Below are 21,191 nucleotides of genomic sequence, written 5' to 3'. Positions count from 1 at the left end.
ATGTAGCCGTCTCATTTCAGTTCTATTCCTGGCATACCGTAACGTATCTTGCAAAACATTTCGCAAGATCCTATATAAAATAGTTGCTTAACGTTACGGCTAATTATTCTTGAGGGATGGGCTTCTGATCCCGTCATTGCTTCGCTTGGCAGTGAGAAGGGCGGCCTTGTTCTGACACTTTCCCAAGCAGGCGGGGATCCTGGTGCCCGGAAACGGCCAGCTCCTGGCCGAAGGGTGAGTAGGGTCAGGAGTCCTGGCTTCTCTGGGGAGAGGCACCGGCAGCCGCTCTGACACGCAGCCCTATCAAAACCAACTCCCTTTCTCTCTTTTGTTCCTCTAGGCCGGCGCCTGGGACCCTTGCTTGAGGGGCTGGAGACCTTCCGCGTCTCTGGAAGCTCAGCTCCCCAGGTCTGACCGAACGCCCGCCCCGCGGCCCACTCCCTGCGTGCCTGCGCGCCTGCGCATCAGGATCGGGCGCGCGAGCGTTCCTTTCAAGCTCCGCGTTCCTCCCTCCCCCGCGCGCCTGCGCGCCGGCTGGGAGGAACTCGGCGTTTCGGCCTCGGCGGGCGGGCGGACGCGCGCGTGCCCGCGGCGAGGGAGGCGGGCCGCGCGCACCGGTGGGAAGCGTCCGGCTGCCACAGCGCCAGCTCCGTCGTAGTCGCTGCCGCCCGGGTCCCGCTCGCCCCTCCTCCCCGCTCCCCCGCCCGCCGCCGCCCGGGCGCATGCGCCGCCGGAGCGCGAGGGTCGGCTTCGGGTGTGTGGTGGCGGCAGAGCGGAGCTGCGAGGCCCGAGAGTCAGAACCTGGGGGAGAGGGATGGTCTCTGCACGGGGGGGAGCCGGAGGAGCCGCCGCCGCTGCCGACGCCACCGCCGCAGCCGCCGCCGCCGCCGCCTCGGCGCCCGCCTCCCGGCGCTGACGGGCTCGTACGAAGCCGGCGAGGGAGAACCCGCACCAGCGGTCGCCGGCACACCGCCCAGCATGGTCCGGGAAACTAGGCACCTCTGGGTGGGCAACTTACCGGAGAACGTGCGGGAAGAGAAGATCATCGAGCATTTCAAACGGTGAGTGACACGCGGCCCGGGGCCGCGCTCTCCCCTCGGGCGCTGCTGCCCGCCCGGCCCGTTGCCGGCCCCTCCCCGTGCGCGGAACTGCTGAGGGGACCCGGGCCAGACCCACGGACGGGTGCGGGGGGCGCGCGGTTGTCTGGCCGCCGCTCGGCCCGCGTCGCGGCGTTGGGCCTCGGGCCTCGGCGGAGCGGTCCGGCTGCCGCCCTCTCCCGCCCGAGCGAGGAGGAGGCTGTCGCTCGGCCTCCGCGGAACCGGCGCCGCGAGGGCGCCCGCAAGCCGGCGGGGCAGGAGTGGGGTCGCGTCCTTGCGCGCCGCCGCCCCGGACCCCCGTCCCGGCGCGGCCAACTCCGGAGTCCCGCCGAAAGTCCCGCTCCTCGCCCTGCCGATGCTTGGAAATGTCTAGCCGGGAGAGGGGTTTGTGCGACATGAGAGGCTTTACCCAGACACACGGCTCGGTAGGTGGTGTAGGATCAGCTCGGAACCGGGGCAGCTACGAGGTTCTGGGCACCTTTCCCGAACGGCTTACAGGCCTAGAAACTACAGGGAAATAGCAAGCTCACATTTCTCTTGTGGGTTTTTTTTTTTTTTTTCCTTCTTATTTTTCGGGGTTGGCTAGCGAGTATGGTGTCTGAAAATAAGTTGGTGCGCCTGTTTCGGCTCTTTCGCCTTCCAGGCCGCCTCAGCCCTCTGGGGTCCCTGGGTGAGGACGGTGGTGAGGACCGAGGGCTTTCAGTGGAAGCCCCACGGCGGGTAGGACGGTGCCCAGCGGGCGCCGGAGCCCGAGAGCCTCGGGATCGCTACCTCCGCGGGCGCGCGGGGTTAGCTCTGAGGGGCCGCCTTTAAAAGAACGGCGATTCCCTCCCGCCCAGAGTTCTTGAACCGGTCGTTAGACGAATGCACGTCTTTTAAGATCAGGAGATGTAGTTTTTTTAAACTTCCCAGAATATTTTTTTCGGTGAGATGTTGCGATCACTGTTGTTTTGGTACCTCTGTTACGGTAGCATTCAAGCGCCTGCTTTCTTTGTGGAACGTATGCGTACCGTGACGGGTAGAGTCCTCGGTATAACATACTGAAAGTGACGATGTGTTTAAGCTTGGTGCAGAATGAGGAGGACTGTAGCAGATCCGTGCTCGTCCTCGAAAATTACCGTTCCTTGCGATATTCCAGACCCGGAACGATCTTCAGTTCGGTTTACTCCTAATTCCTCTTACTATCTAGTGAGTGGAGGAAATTATGGAGCGCCCTTATTAGTGAGTCACCATGGGAAAAACAGATTGCGTCGCTTGCTCCTGAGCAGCTTGGAGAGGGAAATGGAAGCAAGAGGCAGCAGAGCTGGATCCACTCCGTCTTTTAAATGGAGGATCATTGATTCTGTTGGTGGTTGCTGTTACTGGGGTATTACATTTTCACCGCTGGAGCGCGCGTCTGCGCGTGTCCGCGTGTGAAAAGGAGCCGGCAATAGTGAGGCCATTCATAACCTGCTCAGGCTGTCCTCGGCAGGGCTGGGGGAGGCGCGCTTCCAGGGACTCTCCCGGTGTTTACTACGTTGTGCTGAGAAACCAGGCAAGGGCAGGCAGGGAGCAAAAACTCACCTCTACCCCGGTGGTAAAGTGGAGCGAGACCCTGGGTTCAGTGGGGAAGCAGATGGGGAACTTTTCCCTCCCTGGCGCGGCTCCACCCTTTACCTCCACCCACCGCCCCAGTGTCTTCAGTGCTTTGGTGGGAAAGTCATGTAGGTGCAGATTATCGGAGTGGAAAAGCCACTTTAGGTGTGCTCACTTTTAACTCCTGTGGACTTCCTCTGTAGGTCTCTGGGAAATTCGGCTGTACCGACGTGCAAACACGTGCACTGCAGCATTCGCGTTGCTCCTCAGTGTTCTGTGGCCAGACGTGTCATTTCGCATTACGCACATTCCAGAGACATTGCATACCTCTTGCAGGGAGTTTGACTCCTCTCAAGATGAGGGGAGAGGGAATGGGAAGAGGAGATCGTCCGCGGGAGTTTTGGGAGATTTTTAAGTGGATGGTACTGCGGTCCGGCTTGTGTGAATGACTTTCTAAAATGGCGGCCAGGACCCACTTTATGTGGGAATCAGCAGAGCAGCTCTCAGAATGCACAGAGGGAGGAGGGGGCGGAGGATGCGAGCTGCCTTCGAAAGCGGAGGTCTGGAGGAACGTTACTGTATTAAACAGGGCTTAGCGGGCACATTGCGTTTAAAGGGGTATCTCACCTATTGCAGAGCACAAGCAGATGCTACCAAAAGCAGATTCTGTTAAAACTAAGCAGACCGTGTGTCCATGACACTCCTTTATTTTAAAAGCGATTTTTAAAAAAATTTAGACAAACGTCCTTAGCTCTTTGGAAAGGCAGTGCATTCTTATGGGTGTAGAGTGTGAAGGGTTTACAGAGAAAAATCTCCCCTTCACCCCTAACCTCGGGATTCCCAGTTCCCATCCCCCACTTCCCACCCAATCCCCGGGACAGGTAATCTCTATTTATGGTTTCTTGTTTATTCTTACATATGTATAAGAAATGTTTTTGCTTTTCCAGCTGTGGAGCTAAATGGACCCTGTATGGAGGAATTCAAAGCCTTTTATCCCTATTGTAGAAAATGTTTTGTGAAATGTGTGATTGCTACAGGAGGGAAACTAAATTTGAGTAATTTAAGTGAAAGGGATAAAAGGTAGTTGTACCAGAATGATAGATGTGTAAGAAAATATAAGGATATACAGTTCTTGTGTTTTCTAGAAATCAAGATGAGAGAAACCCTTTCATACCTTTTACCCTTTTCCCTTGCTAATTACAACATTAACTAATAACTGTTTTACAGGATTAAGAGGTGTATATTGGGAATATATTACATAAAACGTTTTCAAAATTATTCTTGTAACACTGATTAGGCTGTTGTGGTAAGTGTTTGGGGTTTTGTTTTTGTTGGTTTTTAAAGATTAAACCAGTTTTGGAAAAAAAAAAAAGGTTAAACCAGTTTTGGAAGCAGGGCAGCTTAGAGGGTACTTTTGTGTGTGTTTGGGGGAGGGGTCAGAACCAAATCTTTTTTGTATTATTTACAGTGTATTATTTTTATTATTTACAATGGTCAGTGTTTTTGGTGGAAAATAGATTGAGGGAAGGATGCTGATAATGGCTTTTTTCCCGTTCGTACTAAAGAAAGACCCAGTCTTTAAAATATAATCAGAGCATTTTCAAAATTTGGCTTTACCTTCTTGCAATAGAATATATTTGTTGTGTTCATTTTCTTTACAGCTTTTAATATGCCGCTGAAAAAAATTAAATGAGGACTATTTCTGAATCAGATTTTAGTTAACAAAGATCTGTTGCAGGGACTGAATTTGCACAATAGAGAAAGTCCTTTCCTTTGTATGTTAGCTGGGTTGAAGGGGGGGGGAAGGGAGGAGTTACACAACAATTGGTTGCTGTCTTTTAGTTGTAAGAGAGAGGTGTGTGTGCAAAGATGATTCCCTGAATTAAAATGAGCGAACGAATAGAGCCCTTTAAAGAATATAAAATTCTCTATCTTATTTGCCTATTTTAAGTAAATCACATATTCAGGTTCTTCCCGTCCATCCCCAGTTTTAGAGAAGACGTTAAAGATTGTGCAGAGGTAGAGCAAGGTAGCAGCTTATGTAAAAATTTTGTCGAAAGAATGAGATCCATTTAAAAATGTATTTTTGGCTTTGCTAATTTTAAATATTACAATGGTTTTCTGAGTTAAAATAGCTGGAATACGTGTTACATGTATTTGGATATCTTTACTTTGGGGACACAGTAAAAATATAGTGGAAGAATTTCCTTGTCTTCAGTATTCTATAACTAGAGGTATTTTTAGACTTCAAACAAATTTGACTCACCCTAGCCTTACATCATTGCTACATCGTTTCTTTTTTAGAGCCCAGCCAGTTTCTATGCAGAAACAGCTCTGGTTTTGAATGTTTTAATTTTGATAACTTTTGTACATTTAAAAAATAAAATTCAGTTATCATGATAAATAGCATTAGAAATTAATGCAGAATGCTTGAAATGTTGTATTTTATTTCCTAAGGAGGATGCCTCTGGCAGATTGGGGGAAAATAGGGCTCAGTGCCAGGAAGATTGGTGGTGTTTGACTTGTGGAGGGCACCGTTTTCAAACTGCCTTTCTTGTAGATTCTTGATTGCTCAGGCATTGTATTGTTTGGTAAGCTTATGAAGAGATTTCAGGCTTGATTTATGAGGCACTTCTAATCCTATGAACATTCATGGCTTGGGGAAGATTTATATAGAAGTTCTAAAGGTAGTGGTAATGTAAAAGTTTTTCCAGATAGTCTTTTAAGTCTTAGTTTCTCCTTACTTTGGAATTTTGCTTAAATTAAAAAAAAAAAAATGTTTGAGGGGCGCCTGGGTGGCTCAGTCATTAAGCGTCTGCCTTTGGCTCAGGTCATGATCCTGGGGTCCTGGGATTGAGCCCTATATCGGGCTCCCAGCTCGGCGGGAACCCTGCTTCTCCCTCTCCCCCTGCCTGTGTTCTCTCTCTCGCTGTGTCTGTCAAATAAATAAATAAAATCTTTTTTTGTTGTTGTTGTTTTTAAAGATTTTATTTATTTGACAGAGAGATCACCAGTAGGCAGAGAGGCAGGCAGAGAGAGAGGGGGAAGCAGGCTCTCTACTGAGCAGAGAGCCCGATGCGGGGCTTGATCCCAGGACCCCAGGACCATGATCTGAGCCGAAGGCAGAGGCTTTTAATCCACCGAGCCACCCAGGCACCCCTAAATAAATAAAATCTTAAAATAAAAATCAAAAAAATGTTTGAAATAGTTTGTGAGAACTAGTATATACAATTGGAGATGATATATTTCTATTTTTACTTACAAGAATCTGTAGTGTTTGAGCTGTAGTTAATTAGTCCACATTATTTAGAGTAAGCATTGTGGTCTGCAAATACCTTTAGTATATATCGTTATTAAAATTGGGCTCCTGAATTTCCTTATTGGATGCTTTGTAATAAATGTTCAAGCCCTTGAAACAGACCTATATTAGCCTGCTGAACAAGGAGACAAAATAAAGTAATACTTTTCTATAGTTAAATTTCTAAAGTTTACTGCTATCTTTATTTTATTTATTATTATTATTATTATTATTTGCCTTAGAGCTACTCATGTTTTGAGTGAAAATAGCATACTCTGGGGGTGCCCAGATGGCTCAGTTGTTAAGAGTCTGCTTTCATCTCAGGTCATGATCCTGGGGTTTCTGGAATCGAGCCCTGCATTGGGCTCTGCTCTGTGAGAAGCCTCCTCTCCCACTCCCCCTGCTTGTGTTCCCTCCCTCACTATCTCTCTGTGTCAAATAAAATCTTTAAAAAAGAAAGGAAAATAGCATACTCTGTTGTGGAAACCAGTTAGGATGTTTAATCATTTTATTAGAAACCATATAATTTTTGTATTCTACCTGTTTTCGCTGTGTGGAAATATGCTTTGCTGTGAAGAGATGTTCTCGATACGATTGTACAGTATTACAATATTCAGATCCCTCCCCCCTCCCCGTGTCTGTCTGTCTGCCAGGTTGAAAATTGTAAACATCTGAAACCCACAAAGAAATGTCTCTGTAAAATGCTAACTAAATATAGTGAATTCTTGGATTTAATTACTTAGGAGTTCATTTTGAATGTAGAGATAAACTGAAATTTAGCATAAAGGTTTTTATTATGTAAGGAACCATTCCAGTTCTTACAGTTAAGGAGTATTTGTGGGAAAATTCAAATGGGAAACACAGTTGTTTGTCCTATTGCTTGTTTTGGTGCTAGATTTTTTAGTCCAACATACCAAACCCCTAGAGTAATATATGTCTTTGTTAAGTGCAGACTTTGGCTTACTTGAGAATTTTGACAAATGGAATGGCGATTTTCTGAGTGTACCTTGTATAGGCTTTGATGGTTACATTTCTGTCATGTTTACACACAGTATATGAACTTCTGTTTGTAATGCATTTGTAGTTTTATGTATATATATAACATATATAACACATATAATACATATATACACACATTTATAGATTCTTAAAATTGATTTTTTTAATCTTCACCTCATTTTATTCCTTTCATTCAAAAACTAGGACATTTGTATTCTTCTTAAACATTTTGTATTTCAGGGGCACCTGGGTGGCTCAGATGGTTAGGGCTCAGACTCTTGGTTTTGGCTCATGATTGTGAGATTGAGCCCGTACCTTCAGCTCTCTGTTCAGCCGAGTCGGCTTGAGATCTTTTCCCTCTGTCCTTGTCCCTGCTCCTGAGCGCACACAAGCATGCGCATGCTTTTGCTCTCTCTCAGATAAGTAAATCTTTTAAAACATTTTTGTATTTTACAAAATGACATCTGGAATGCAGTGATTCGTGTCATCATTAAGTTGGTAGGTGGTAAATTTTTTTGTCTCAAGCGTTAATTTTTATTTTTATTTTTATTTTTTTTTCAAGCGTTAATTTTTAAAAAGTACGCTGTTACACTGTAGTAAAGGCTCTTTTGTATTCAAGATTTCTTAAAAATCACCTTGGGTTTGTTTTTTGTTTGTTTGTGTTTTTTTTGTTTGTTTGTTTGTTTAGGATTTTATTTATTTGAGAGTGTGCATGCACAGTAGGTTGGGGGTGGAAGACAGAGGGAGAGGGTGAGGGACAAGCAGACTCCACTGAGCACAGAGCCCAAGGAGTGGCTCATTGCAGGACTTGGTCCCAGGACCCCAAGATCATGACAGCAGAAGTCAGAGGCTTGGTGGACTGAGCCACCCAGGCACCCTGCAGAGGATTCTAACTTCCTCATTTCCATGCTTGTAAATCATTTATGCTCATCACAACTTAGAAACTAAAGTAGCTATTAGACTTGCTGCTAGATACTTTAATGTATTAATAAAGATGCATATGTATTACTGTTTTATAGTTTAAAAATTATACTTTGGAGAATTTTGGACACATGTAAAAAGAGAAAAATAGTAAGTGAATCCTGTGTACCCAGCATTTAGCCCAAACAACTATCAGTTGTGGCCTGTCTTGATTTATGAAGAAAATTAAAGCAAAGGAGGGGATAGAGAGTCATGGGGGTGGGAGGAATGAGTAAGGCCTCTTTGAAAAGATGGTGTTGTGGGGCACCTATGTGGCTCAGACAGTTAAAGCAGCTGCCTTTGGCTCAGGTCATGATTCCAGGGCTTTAGGATCGAGCCCCACATTGGGCTCCCTGCTCAGGGGAGGGCCTGGTTTTCCGTTTCTCTCTGCCTGCTGCTCTACCTACTTGTTCTCTCTCTTTCTGTCAAATAAATAGATAAATAGAAAAACTTTTTAAAAGATTTTATTTATTTATTTGACAGAGAGAAACAGTGAGAGAGGGAACACAAGCAGGGGGAGTGGGAGAGGGAGAAGCAGGCTTCCCGCCGAGCTGGGAGCCCCACATGGGACTCTATCCCAGGACCCTGGGATCATGACCCAAGCCGAAGGCAGATGCTTAAAGACTGAGCCACCCAAGTGCCCTGATAAATAAAATCTTAAAAAAAAACAAAAACCCAGGGGCGCCTGGGTGGCTCAGTGGGTTAAAGCCTCTGCCTTCGGCTCGGGTCATGATCTCAGGGTCCTGGGATCGAGACCCACATCGGGCTCTCTGCTCCGTGGGGAGCCTGTTTCCTCCTCTCTCTCTGCCTGCCTCTCTGCCTACTTGTGATCTCTGTGTGTCAAATAAATAAATAAAATCTTAAAAAAAGAAAAAAGAGTATTAAAAACAAAAACCCAAACACTAACTCTCCTTAGTTTAAAAAAAAGGGGGGGGGAGATAAAATGGTATTTGATACACCAGAATGAGTGTCTGTCCACGTTTAGATCCACTTCTTTCTTAACAGTAATATTTTTCTCATTTAAAATTTATTTTGGGATATAGTTCATGAATGGTACAAAGAATTCCCACATTCCCTTCATCCAGATTCCTCAGTTGTTAGCACTTTGTGACATTTGTTCCGTTACTCTCTCTTGTCTTTTTGTGGCATGATATCCTGTTACCCTTAAAGTCTCTAGTATATACCTTCCCAAAACAAGGACACTCTTGCATTGCACCTCATTGTCTTCCCAGCCAGGAAGTCAGTATTGATGCTATACTACTGCCCAGTCCATAGACCCCATTCACCGGATGCCAGCCATCCCCACAGTGTTCCATTTTCCATCCAGGAGCTTAGCCATGTGTTGCTGTTGGTGGCTGTGTCTCATCATTCTGAATACTTTCTCAGTCTTACCCTAATTCTTATGTGCCTGATAGTCTTAGAAAGCACAGGTCTTTGGGAGAATCTGGGTGGCTCAGTCAATTAAGCATCTGCATTCAGCGTGGGTCATGATCCCAGGGTCCTGGGTTTGAGCCCAGTGTCCGGCTCCTTGCTCAGTGGGGAGTCTGCTTCTCCCTCTGCCCCTCCCCCTGCTCATGCTAGCTCACTCTCACGTGCTCTCTCTCAACTAAATAAATAAAATCTTAAAAAGGATAGGCCTTTCCTTCTGCAGGCTAAACCCTCCAGTTGAGTCTGTCCAGTATTACCTCATGACCAGATCAGAGCATGCGTCTTGGCAAGAATACCACAGAAATGATTCTTCGCTCTTCTCAGAGTAGAATATGAGGCAAACAGTATGGATCTGTGCCACCACTGGTGATACTAGTTTAACTGCTCACCTAGTCAGGTTAATATCCTTACTATTTTCCCCTTTGTATTTGATTAGCATTTTATGGGGAGATATCTTAATATTATAGTCTTCTTTTATCAAGCCTACAGTCACCAGCCTTAACAGTGGTAACTCTTGCCGGTAAATATAGTGCTCTGATTCCTTCTATATTTAGTTTCCTGTAGGTAGGAGCTTTTTGTGTATGTGTATAATACTTACGATTTCTACTTTTTTCAGTGAGCTTTGGTCCAGGGCTTATTCGATACCCAAATTGTCCTAGGTTTGGCCAGTTGGAGCTCTTTCAAACTGGCTGTTGTGTCCTTTTTATATCTCCCCATCACTATTTAAGCATTTCTTTATTTCAGGCATAACAAAGGCTTAACATGTACTTTCCTTGTCCTATAATCAGTCATTTCTCCAAGAAATTCTAGTTCCTTTTAGTGTAGGATGGTATTTAGAAACCAACGCCTGGATGCTCAGTGTACCCATTCCTACAGAGCTAAGAAAATGTGTGTCATGTGGGTACCTAACTATGATATATATATGTGTGTATATATGATATATATGTGTATATATCATATATACACATTATCTGTACCTCTGTGTCCCATTTTAAGAAAAGTTCACTTATGTTCCAATACCTGAAGATTTTTTCTAACCTCTCCAGTTTTAAAAATATGTATATTTTTAAAGATTTTATTCATTTATTTGACAAAGAGAAAGACCACGAGAGAGGGAACACAAGCAGGGTGGAGAGGGAGAGAGAGAAGCAGGCTTCCTGCTGAGCAGGGAGCCTGATTGGGGGGCTTGATCCTAGGACTCTGGGATCATGACCTGAACTGAAGGCAGATGCTTAACGACTGAGCCTCCCAGGCTCCCCATAATCTCTGCATTTTTATATTTGTAAATTTTTTCTTAGTGGGAAACCTGACTGCTGCTATTCTCACTGTATTTGCCCAGTCAGTTCTGTTTGCCCAATCAGTTCTCTTCTTAGTGTAGCTAATGTCTAAACCACTCTACTTCCCCCACCTCTGTCACCCCTGCTGCCTCTTGTTTCTCATCCCCTTCGTCTCAGCTACTTTCTTTGGAAACCAACATTTGAGGGTGAGGAACAGGAAAGGAAGATGGGACTGGAAGTGACTTGCATTTTTTGCCCTCAGTATTTTCCTCTCCTAGGAGATAGTTTAATGGATGAATACATTCACCTGTCTCTGGTTTAAAGCAGATACAGAGAGTGCCTGGGTGGTTCAGTTGGTTGAGTGTCTGTCGTCAGCTCAGGTCATGATCCTAGGATCTTGGGATTGAATCCCAGGTCGGGCTCCCTGCTAAGCGGCGGGGGGTGGGCTGCTTCTCCCTCTGCCTGCGGCTCCCCCTACTTGTGCCCTCTCACTGTCAAAGAAGTAAGAATGAAAACAAAACAAAACAAAATCAGATACAGAGCTACCTGACTCTTAAAATTGTAGTTTTGGTTCTAAGCCACCACTGACTTGGTGACATGAGTATAATCACTGGATCTGTCTGAGCTTTATTATATGCTGAGTCACACAGAGGAGGAGATAGTGAGAAAGAAGTTTGTTTCTTAGGAATAATATTAGAAATCATCATTGCTTCATTTATTTATTTGGTTGTCAGTCACTCACTTTGTGTGGTGTCTCAGCAAAATTTTACCTTTGCCCTACCTTCCCCCAAACCTTACTGACCTTAACTTAAAAAAAAAAAAAGTTATAACTGATGTATACTCGAAACTAATAATGTTATATAAAATAATTTGATATTTGTATATATTTCAGTATGGCCACCATGTAAGTCTAGTTAACATCTGTCATTATACATAGTTACAAAAATGTTTTTCTTGTTCTTTTATTATTTTATTTTATTTTTTAAAGATTTTATTTATTTGACAGAGAGAGAGATCACAAGCAGGCAGAGAGGCAGGCAGAGAGAGAGGGGGAAGCAGGCTCCCCGCTGAGCAGAGAGCCCAACGCAGGCCTCTATCCCAGGACCCTGAGACCATGACCTGAGCTGAAGACAGAGGCTTAACCCGCTGAGCAACCCAGGCGCCCTTACTATTTATTTAAAAAAAAAAAAAGATTTTGTCTGTTAGAGAGCATGAGTGGGGGGAGGTGGAGAGAGAGAAGCAGACTCCCCGCTGAGCAGGGAGCCTGACGTGGGGCTTGATTCCGGGATGCTGGGACTGTGACCTGTGCTGAAGGTAGACACTTAACTGACTTAGCCACCTGGGTGCCCCCAATTTTTTTTTCTTGTTAGGAGGACTTTTTTTTTTTTTTTTTTAAAGATTATTTGAGAGAGAGCAGGAGCAGGGGGGAGAAGGAGAAGCAAACTCCCTATTGAGCAGGGAGGCTGACGCAGGGCTCGATCCCAGTGCCCTGGGATTATGACCTGAACCTAAGGCAGATGCTTAACCCACTGTGCCAGTTGGACATCCCAAGATTTAATTTTTTAAGTAATCTCTACACGCAGTTTAGGGCTTGAACTTAGAACCCCAAGATCAAGAGTCTCACGTTCCACCTACTGAGCCAGCCAGGTGCCCCTGTGTTGAGGACTTTTAAGATTTACTTTCTAAGCAGCTTTCAAATAAACGATATTTTATTGATAACTAGTCACTATGTGGCACATTACATCCCTGTGACTGGTGTCTAACTAGAAGTTTGTACCTTTTGACTCCCCTTTCTTTCACTCATTTCACCCTTATACTCACCACCCCCCCCATCTTTTCTCTGTATCTGTGAGCTTATGGTTTTTGTTGTTGTTGTTTTTAAGATTTTACATAGAATGAGATCATACGGTATTTGTCTTTCTCTGACTTCATTTAGTCTAATGCTCTCAAGGTCCATCCATGTTGTCTCAAATAGCAAGACTTCTTTTTTTATGGCTGTTTAGTACTCCATTGTGTATATACACACTACATCTTCATTACCTGTTCTTCAGTCCCTGGACAGTTAGGTTGTTTCCATGTCTTGGCTGTTGTAAATTATGCTGCAGTGAACATGGGATGCACATATCTTCTCATGTTAGTATTTTCACTTTCTCTGGATAAATACCCAGAAGTGAATTGCTGGGTCATATGGTAATTCTATTTTTAAAGTTTTGAGGAATCTCCATACTGTCTTCCAAAGTGGCTGCACTCAACTTTCTTTTTCTCCTCCCTCTATATACTCTTGGTCCCTATCCAACAGGTTCCTTAATGAGTTAAGACCCTTATTCTTTGGCACAAGCCCTGGAATGCTGGAGTTTGTACAGTTTGTATTATTTTGAAGTAATTCCAGACATTTTATCCATAAATATTTCAGTATTTATGTCTAGAAGATAAGGATTATTTAAAGAGATATATTCCTATTTCATATACCCAGTCAGTATTCAAGTTTGTAATTGATTGATTGTGTGTGTGTGTGTGTGTGTGTGTGTGTTTTAAGAATGTTTTTTTAAAAACTCGGGCTCTATTTAAAGTACACCAATTATAATTGGTGATATGTAATTCTTTAAAAATTTTATTGAAAAACTTAAAAAGTTGGGGGGAGGGCACCTGGCTGGCTTTGGTAGAGCATGAGACTGATATTGGGGTTGTGAGTTTAAGCCCTAGTAAATTAAAAAAAATTATTGATGTTTAATTTGCATTCAATAAAATGTACTTATTTTAAGTGTGAAGTTTGTTGAATTTTGAGAAATGTAGGCATCTTGTAACCACCACCACCACCCCCACCACCACCACCATCCTAGTCCAGATACTACAGTTTGTTTATTTACTTATTGATGAACATTTTGGCTATTGAAGTCTCTTAATCTGTAGATTTTAATCTCCCTCCCTCCTTACAATTTAATTTGTTGCAAACCAGGTTGATTGTTCTATAGAGTTTCTCACTGTGTGAATTTTGCTGGTAACATTCTTGTCCATGGGGCATTTGGGTAGCTCAGTCAGGTATCTGACTATTTTGGCTCAGGTCATGATCTTAGGGCCGTGAGATAGAGCCCCAAGTTGGGCTCCAGGCTGGGTATGGAGCCTGCTTGGGATTCTCTCTCTCCCTCTGCCCCTCCCTATGCTCTCTCTTAAGAAAAAAGAAAAAATTGGGGGCACCTGGGTGGCTCAGTGGGTTAAAGCCTCTGCCTTCGGCTCAGGTCATGATCCTAGGGTTCTGGGATCGAGCCCCGCATCGGGCTCTCTGCTCAGCAGGGAGCCTGCTTCTCCCTCTCTCTCTGCCTGCCTCTCTGCCTACTTGTGATCTCTGTCAAATAAATAAATAAAATCTTAAAAAAAAAAAAAGAAAAGAAATTAACATACATCATAGAGAAACTCTTTTTCTCTATAATGTATGTTAATATCACCTTTTGTCCTCTGATTTTTTTTTTCTTAAGATTTTATTTATTTATTTGGCAGGGCAAGAGAGCACAATCCGGGGGAACAGTAGAGGGAGAGGGAGAAGCAGGCTCCCTGCCGAGCAGGGAGTCCCTATGACTAGGGGCTGAACTCAGGACTCTGGGATCATGACCCAAGCCAAAGGCAAATGCCTAACCATCTGAGCCACCCAGGCGCCCCTGAGTGGAACCATGTTAAAGTATTTTGGTAATTGTATTTCAGTATGATTGCTTTTCTTTGTAATCTTGTTCATTTTATTTTATTAATATTATTCTGAGGAGGGGTTTATAGGTTTCACCAGACTGTCAGTCCAGGGCACGAAAAAGTTAAGAACCATTGGTTTAAACAAACCATTTGGTTAAGAATAGAATAGTAACAGCGTATTTATGTACTAATTTTAGCTTTGACATAGAAAGGTTGAGGTGAGGGGCACCTGGGTGGCTCAGTCAGTTAAGCATCTGCCTTCTGCTCTGGTCATGATCCCAGGGTCCTGGGATTGAGCCCCATACAGGCTGCCTGCTTAGCAGGGAGCCTGCTCCCCCCTCTCCAGCTCCCCTGTGCTTGTGTTCCCTTTCTTGCTATCTCTTTGTCATAAATAAAGTCTTTAAAAAGAAAAAAAAATGTTGAGGTGAAAAAGTTAAAATCACCAAAAGACTTGGGCTGGAAAATAAAACAAAGATAGTGGCAGGTGAATAGCTTGATTCCTGCCCCTCTTTTTTACTCATTGTACTCTTAGTGGGTAGAACTGCTTTTTTTTTCCCCATGGGTTTTTTGTTGTTTTTAAGTTTTTGCATTCTCCTCCTCTTACTCCTAGTCTTATCCTAGAAATCTTAGAGTCTTTATATTTCTAATGTTGCTCCTTTTAGTCAGCTTGAATTCTTTCAATGACGGGAATTCCAAGCACATCCATAGTTAGAATTAAACTCCATAATAAGTACTGACTTTTTTTTTTTTTTTTTTTTTTTTAATTAGGCTCCACACCCAGTGCAGGGCTTCAGCTCATGATCCTGAGATCAAGACCTGAGCTCAGATCAGTTGGACACGTAACCCACTGAGCCAGCCAGGTGCCTCTGTAGGCCACGCTTTAATCAGAAGAAACAAGATTTGTGAAAATCTCAAGTTTATAGAGAGCTCTTAAAATTCAGTTAGTTATGTGATGCTGTACGTAAAATAAGATGCTTTAACTCTACGTAACACATTTATTACCTAAAGTGGGTACATGTAATTCCTCTCAGAAACCAAGTGGGTTGGGTTATAAGATTCCTAGGGTCTTTCCAGTTTAAGAAATCTTGTTATAGCTGTCATTCGTGAGACAACCTAAAGGTCACTGGAATGCTATAAATTCTTTAAAAGTATGTATTAATGTTCAGTTAGATTATAAGAGAATTTAATATCTAGAAATACTGTTGTAGCCATCATACAAAACATTAGTGTATCACTTTGAAATGAATCATTCTGCTAACCAGCTATGTTCTTTAGTCAAAAGTAGCCTTTCTGGGTCAAGATTTAAGTGGTATTTGTAAAGTTTTAAATAATTTAACAGCATGTTGCAGTTAATTTAAAAAAAAAGATTTTATTTACTTATTTATTTGACAGAGATCACAAGTAGGCAGAGAGGCAGGCGGGAGGGGGGGGAGCAGGCTCCCTGCTGAGCAGAGAGCCTGATGTGGGGCTCCGCAGGACCCCGAGATCATGACCTGAGTGGAAGGCAGAGGCTTAACCCACTGAGCCACCCAGGCACTCCATGTTGCAGTTAATTTAAAAAAAAAAAAAAAAAAGGTGTATATGTTTTGTTACATGTAAAGTGTGTAAGGCTGTACTCTAGTTTTTCTTACACTTACTCCTCTCTATTTTTCTTGTGAAGTAACCCTTTCCACAGGGGTTTTTGACACAGATTATCCTTTTTAGCATATATTTGCTTTGTCATTCTAAAAGTACATGTATAAAAGGAACTTTCATCACAGCTTTGGGTCTCACAGGGTTATGACATTTGATTTCCTTTGTGTTGATCTTACAGGAAATTTTGTTTTAAAAATGTTCTGACTTTTTTCTGAATGTTTTATTTTTCCTAAAAAAAAAAAAAAAAGCTTTTTAGTTCTAGAGATTATAACTAATCGGATTAAAATGTTGACTGGGGAATTTTGCGTATTTAATAAAATGACTGGCTTAGAAACTAGCGCCTTTTTTTTTTTTAAATTAAGATTTTATTCATTTGACAGGGAGATGAGCACAAGCAGGGGAAGTGGCAGGCAGAGAAGGGAGAAGCAGGTTCCTGGCTGAGCGACCAGGTGCCCCAGTGACTTTTTTTTTTTAAGAGTTTGTACTTCATTTATTTTAGAGCCAGTGGGTTTGAGCAGGGGGAGGGGCAGAGGGATTAAGCAGACTCTGTGCTGAGCACGGAGACCCACACAGGGCTTGATCCCACAACCCTCATACCAGGACCTGAGCTGAAATCAAGAGTCTCACACTTAGACTGAACCACCCAGGTGCCCTGTAACTTATTTTTTAATTGGATGGGGTTAATTTCATGCCAAGGTTCTTTATGGGGAAGCACTTTTACTTAAACGTTTATAAAACACTGGAATTCAGTAAAAAAAAAAATCCAAAGACTTTTTTTTTTTTTTAAAGATTTTATTTATTTATTTGACAGAGATCCCAAGTAGGCAGAGATGCAGGCAGAGAGAGAGAGAGAGGGAAGCAGACTCCCCGCTGAGCAGAGAGCCAGATGCGGGACTCAATCCCAGGACCCTGAGACCATGACCTGAGCCGAAGGCAGCGGCCCAACCCACTGAGCCACCCAGGTGCCCCCCAAAGACCTTTTAAGATTGAGGAGTGATAACCCATTTCCTAAATCTAGGAGTAGAGGTAGTCTTCAAAGATTTTGCAAAAAAAAACTCATAGTGGAATATGAAAAGAATATTGAATTTATGTACATTACAAAAAGATGGGATCATGTTTTTGTCTTCTATTTTATCTTAGCAACTATATAGTATGAAATAAGGATAAAAGTCACTAGTCAAGGGAAGTATTAGAAGTATTTGTAAGTTTTCCAAAGTCATTGTTTAAATGGTCATTTTACTAAGAAGTTAAAAGGTTAAAAATGAATTTCTTGGGACGCCTGGTTGGCTCAGTCGGTTAAGGGTCTGCCTTCGGCTCAGGTCATGATTTTAGGGTCCTGCACGGCTGGGAGTCTCCTCCTGCTTCTTACTCTGTCCTTCCCTTCCCTCTCTTGCTCATTCTTTCTCTCTCAAGTTAAAAAAAAAAAAAAATTTCTTCTCAGTAGTTGTAAATAATAGTTCTGGTAAACCAGGTAGGAATCATGTTTTTAAAGAGCCCTTTGTATTCATACTAGGGACTCGATGTGCGTTTTTGCTCTTACTTGTTCTCTAGGCTTCTGTTACTTCCACTTTGTTCTCTCCAGTCTTCCCTTTTTTTGATCAGCTTGCCTTGGTCCTCTTTTCTCCATCTGTTTTATTTATTGTCATTACTCTAAGAAATGGATAATCATCACTTGCATTCTATTGACAATTAATTATACTTGAACTTTTCCCAGAAAAGTACTATGTAAATCAGACACATTTATGAAGTTATTCATGAATTATTGTGAGAACAAATGTCCAAGTGTTAACTTAGTAGTCATCATATTCCTGTACTATATATTTTATTTTTCCAGTACAGAGTCATCTCTCCTGTTCTCTAGAGGAGTACTTTATGAATTATTTCAAAGATTGGCTAAAATACTCAGTCTTCCTATTTGATCTCACCAGTAGGATCTAAAGATTATAGAATCTTTGCCATTTTTTCTTATAATTGAATAATCTTTTAGGGGTTTACATGTCAGTTGAGCACTATCCTTTTGTTAAAAAATAATGAAAAAAAATTTAAAGTAAATTCTATGCCCAACATGGCTTAAACTCACCACCCTGAAATCAAGAGTCATATGCTCTACTGACTGAGCTAGCCAGGCACCCCTCAAATTAATTTTACTTAGTAAATAGTTTCTCATTAGATGGTATAAAATAATGCATAGGTGTGTATATATATATGTTTTTTCCACTGAGGTAATGATGCCTATAATAGTTTGAAGAATTTTGTCATTTGAGGCTTTACTGAAAATACTGCTTTTCTTAAGAATTAGTCATCCAAGGGGCGCCTGGGTGGCTCAGTGGGTTAAAGCCTCTGCCTTCGGCTCGGGTCATGGTCCCGGGGTCCTGGGATCGAGCCCCACATTGGGCTCTCTGCTCCATGGAGAGCCTGCTTTCTCCTCTCTCTCTCTGCCTGCCTCTCTGCCTACTTGTGATCTCTGTCTGTCAAATAAATAAATAAAAATCTTAAAAAAAAAAAAGAATTAGTCATCCAATTTTTATGTACAGGATTCTAGGCATTCACCATGGATTCAGTAAACAGATGAGTTTAGTTTTGTTGGTTGAATTAAGCTTGTCATCAGTCTTCAAGTTTTCTTAAACCCTCTGAAGTAGAGCCAGAACCAGTAAGTAGCTTTTCATATAAAAAAGGCATCTATTATGTTCATAGCAGCATTATTCACAATAGCCAAAAGATTGAAGCAGCCAGTGTTGTGACCCATGAGTGAATAAACAGAATGTGCTAATTAGATTTGTGACAAACAGAATTCATGAAGTGGAATATTACTCAGCCTTAAAAAGGGAAGGAAATTCTGACTCCTGCCACAACATGGAGGGACTTTGAAGAAACTGTGCTCAGTGAGGGAATTTGACATTTCTGTGGATTCTCTGTATGCATGCCTATTAAATTTGCTTTTTTCCTGTTTAAAAAAAATATGCTGGGGTGCCTAAGTGGCCTAGTCATTTAAGTGTCCGACTCTTGATCTCAGCTCCGATCTTGATCTCTGGGTCCTGGGTTCAAGCCCTGCATTGGCCTCCAGACTGAGTGGGGAGCCTATAAAAGCAAAAACTAAAGTTATGCTAAGTGAAATAAGTCTACCTGTAGCTGGTACCTAGAGCAGTCAAATTCACATAGGTAGAAAGCAGAATGGTTACCCTGTTACACCGTACAAGCAGTGTTGCAGTAAGCAGTGTTGTGTACTCTTTGCAGACGCCTGCAATTGCACATGTGTGATTAGTCCCTGTGAGTGGAATTTCTAGGGATGTGTACTTAATTAATTCTTAATCAGTACTATCAAATTGTCTTCCTAAGAGGTTTTTCTGATTTGTACTTCTTCAGAGAATTTATGAAAGTGTCTGTTATGTTAGACTAGTACCTAGGTATTATTAAAATTTTGGGTTTTGTGTTATTTTACCCTCTTTAAAATTTAGATTTTGGGGGCACCTGGGTGGCTGAGTTGGTTAAGCGGCTGCCTTTGGCTCAGGTCATGATCCCAGCATTCTGGGATCGAGTCCCACATCCTACATCGGGCTCCTTGCTTGGCAGGGAACCTGCTTCTCCCTTTGCCTCTGCCTGCCACTCTGCCTGCCTGTGTTCACTCTCTATATCTGACCAAAAAAACAGACAAACTTAAAAAAGAATAAATAAAATTCAGATTTTAAAAATTTTGAGTAAAATTGAACAGCGTTTTTGAGTGTATTTTTTTGTTTACTATTTGTGTATATTTTATTCATTTTAAGGTTTTGTTTTTAAGTAATCTCTATGCCCAGTGTGGAGCTCAAACCCACAACCCTGAGATCAAGAGTTACGTGCTCCACCGACTGAGCCAACCAGGCACCCTCTGTGTGTATGTGCATATTTTAATTTAATTAATTTTAAGAAATATTTTATTTGAGAGAGAGAGAGAGTGAGCGAGCGAGCATGGGTGCAAGTGGGAGGAGGGGCAGAGGGAAAGGGAGAAGTAGACTCACCATTGACTGGGGAGCCTGATGGGGGGGCTCCATGCTAGAACCCTGGGATCCTGACCTGAGCCAGTCACCCATTTAACTGACTGAGCCACCCAGGCACCCCAATATATGCATATTTTAAAAGAACTTCAGATATTTTACCTGTTTTTGTTTGGGCCTGTGTTTCCCTTGATTTATCAGCATTGTTTGTATATTTCGGAAAACATTTATTTCTCATGTGTTACAGCTATTTTTCCCCCATTTATCCTTTGACTGTTTTGTTATTTAGGGGCTATAATTTTTCTATGGTTTGTGTGGTCTTTTTCTTTCTTTCTTTCTTTCTTTTTTGGACATCACACAGAATCATTCAGATTACAACTTTATTGAATTTGCAGAAGGATTCTACAGTAAAACATTTTAAAAAATAACATAGTGGGGCACTTGGGTGTCTTAGTTGGTTAAGCGCAGGTCATGATCTCAGAGTCCTGGGATCAAGCCCCCACAATGGGCTGTCTGCTCAGTGGGGAGCCTGCTTCTGCCTCTCACTCTTCCTCTGTGTGCTCTATCTCTCTAGCTCTCTCTCTCTCAAATAAACAAAATTAAAAAAAAAAATCACATAGCACTTAGTAGGTGTATATATATATACATGGACATTCCAGTAACAAATAACAAAAAATGGGATTCATGTGATTTTTTCCTTTATGATTTAGAGGTTTTACCTCCTGTGTTGAGTCTTTCCTAGACCCAAGATTATATAACAAATGAATAATTTAAAAAAATTTTTTTTGGCAGAGAGAGAACACAAATCGTGAAACTATTACAAATCATTCCTCCTTTCATCTTTTTCCACTCCTCCCCCTGTCCTTCCAAGTAGAGAAACATCTCTCAGAGTATTAGCTTTTTCTCCAGTGAGGCTGGGGATTTGTGGTTGACTGCCTTTTGCTGGCTTTAGGGATCCTTAGTCTGTCTTTTGCCATCTTTAGTGATTATTTGTACTTAGGCAAAAGATAATGTGATTAAAGGTGGAATATATTAATTATTTTAAAATGTTTATAAATCTACTTTATATATAGATTTATTTCACGGTAGATTTCCTGAAAGAATTCTGTATCATCATGAAATGGAAATGGCAGATTTTGGCTGTCACCAGTCATGGGGTACTTATCTTCCCAGTCAGGCACACTTGAAATAGAAAATGTCTTCCAGGTATGCCCAGTTACAGGAACCAGAGCATACAGTTGATTTATATTGAGATAACATAGATCTTTTTTAA

At 42.5% G+C, this 21,191-nt stretch overlaps 1 protein-coding gene across 1 annotated transcript in view; it reads left to right on the top strand.

The window, feature by feature from the left end:
* The first annotated feature begins 822 nt into the window (after window positions 1–822).
* Window positions 823–21,191, top strand: part of SPEN (spen family transcriptional repressor) — a 94,327-nt gene continuing 73,958 nt past the window's right edge. Inside the window, exon 1 of the mRNA XM_080801345.1 lies at window positions 823–1,061. Within this exon, the coding sequence (XP_080657471.1) occupies window positions 979–1,061 (83 nt within the window). The 5' untranslated portion in view covers window positions 823–978. The remainder of the gene's footprint in view (window positions 1,062–21,191) is intronic.

This window comes from Martes martes, assembly GCF_963455335.1.
Source record: "Martes martes genome assembly, chromosome: 4".
In the NCBI taxonomy this organism is placed as follows: domain Eukaryota; kingdom Metazoa; phylum Chordata; class Mammalia; order Carnivora; family Mustelidae; genus Martes; species Martes martes.
Note: the sequence above shows the minus strand (reverse complement) of the source record. Positions and strands in the feature narration are given on the sequence as shown.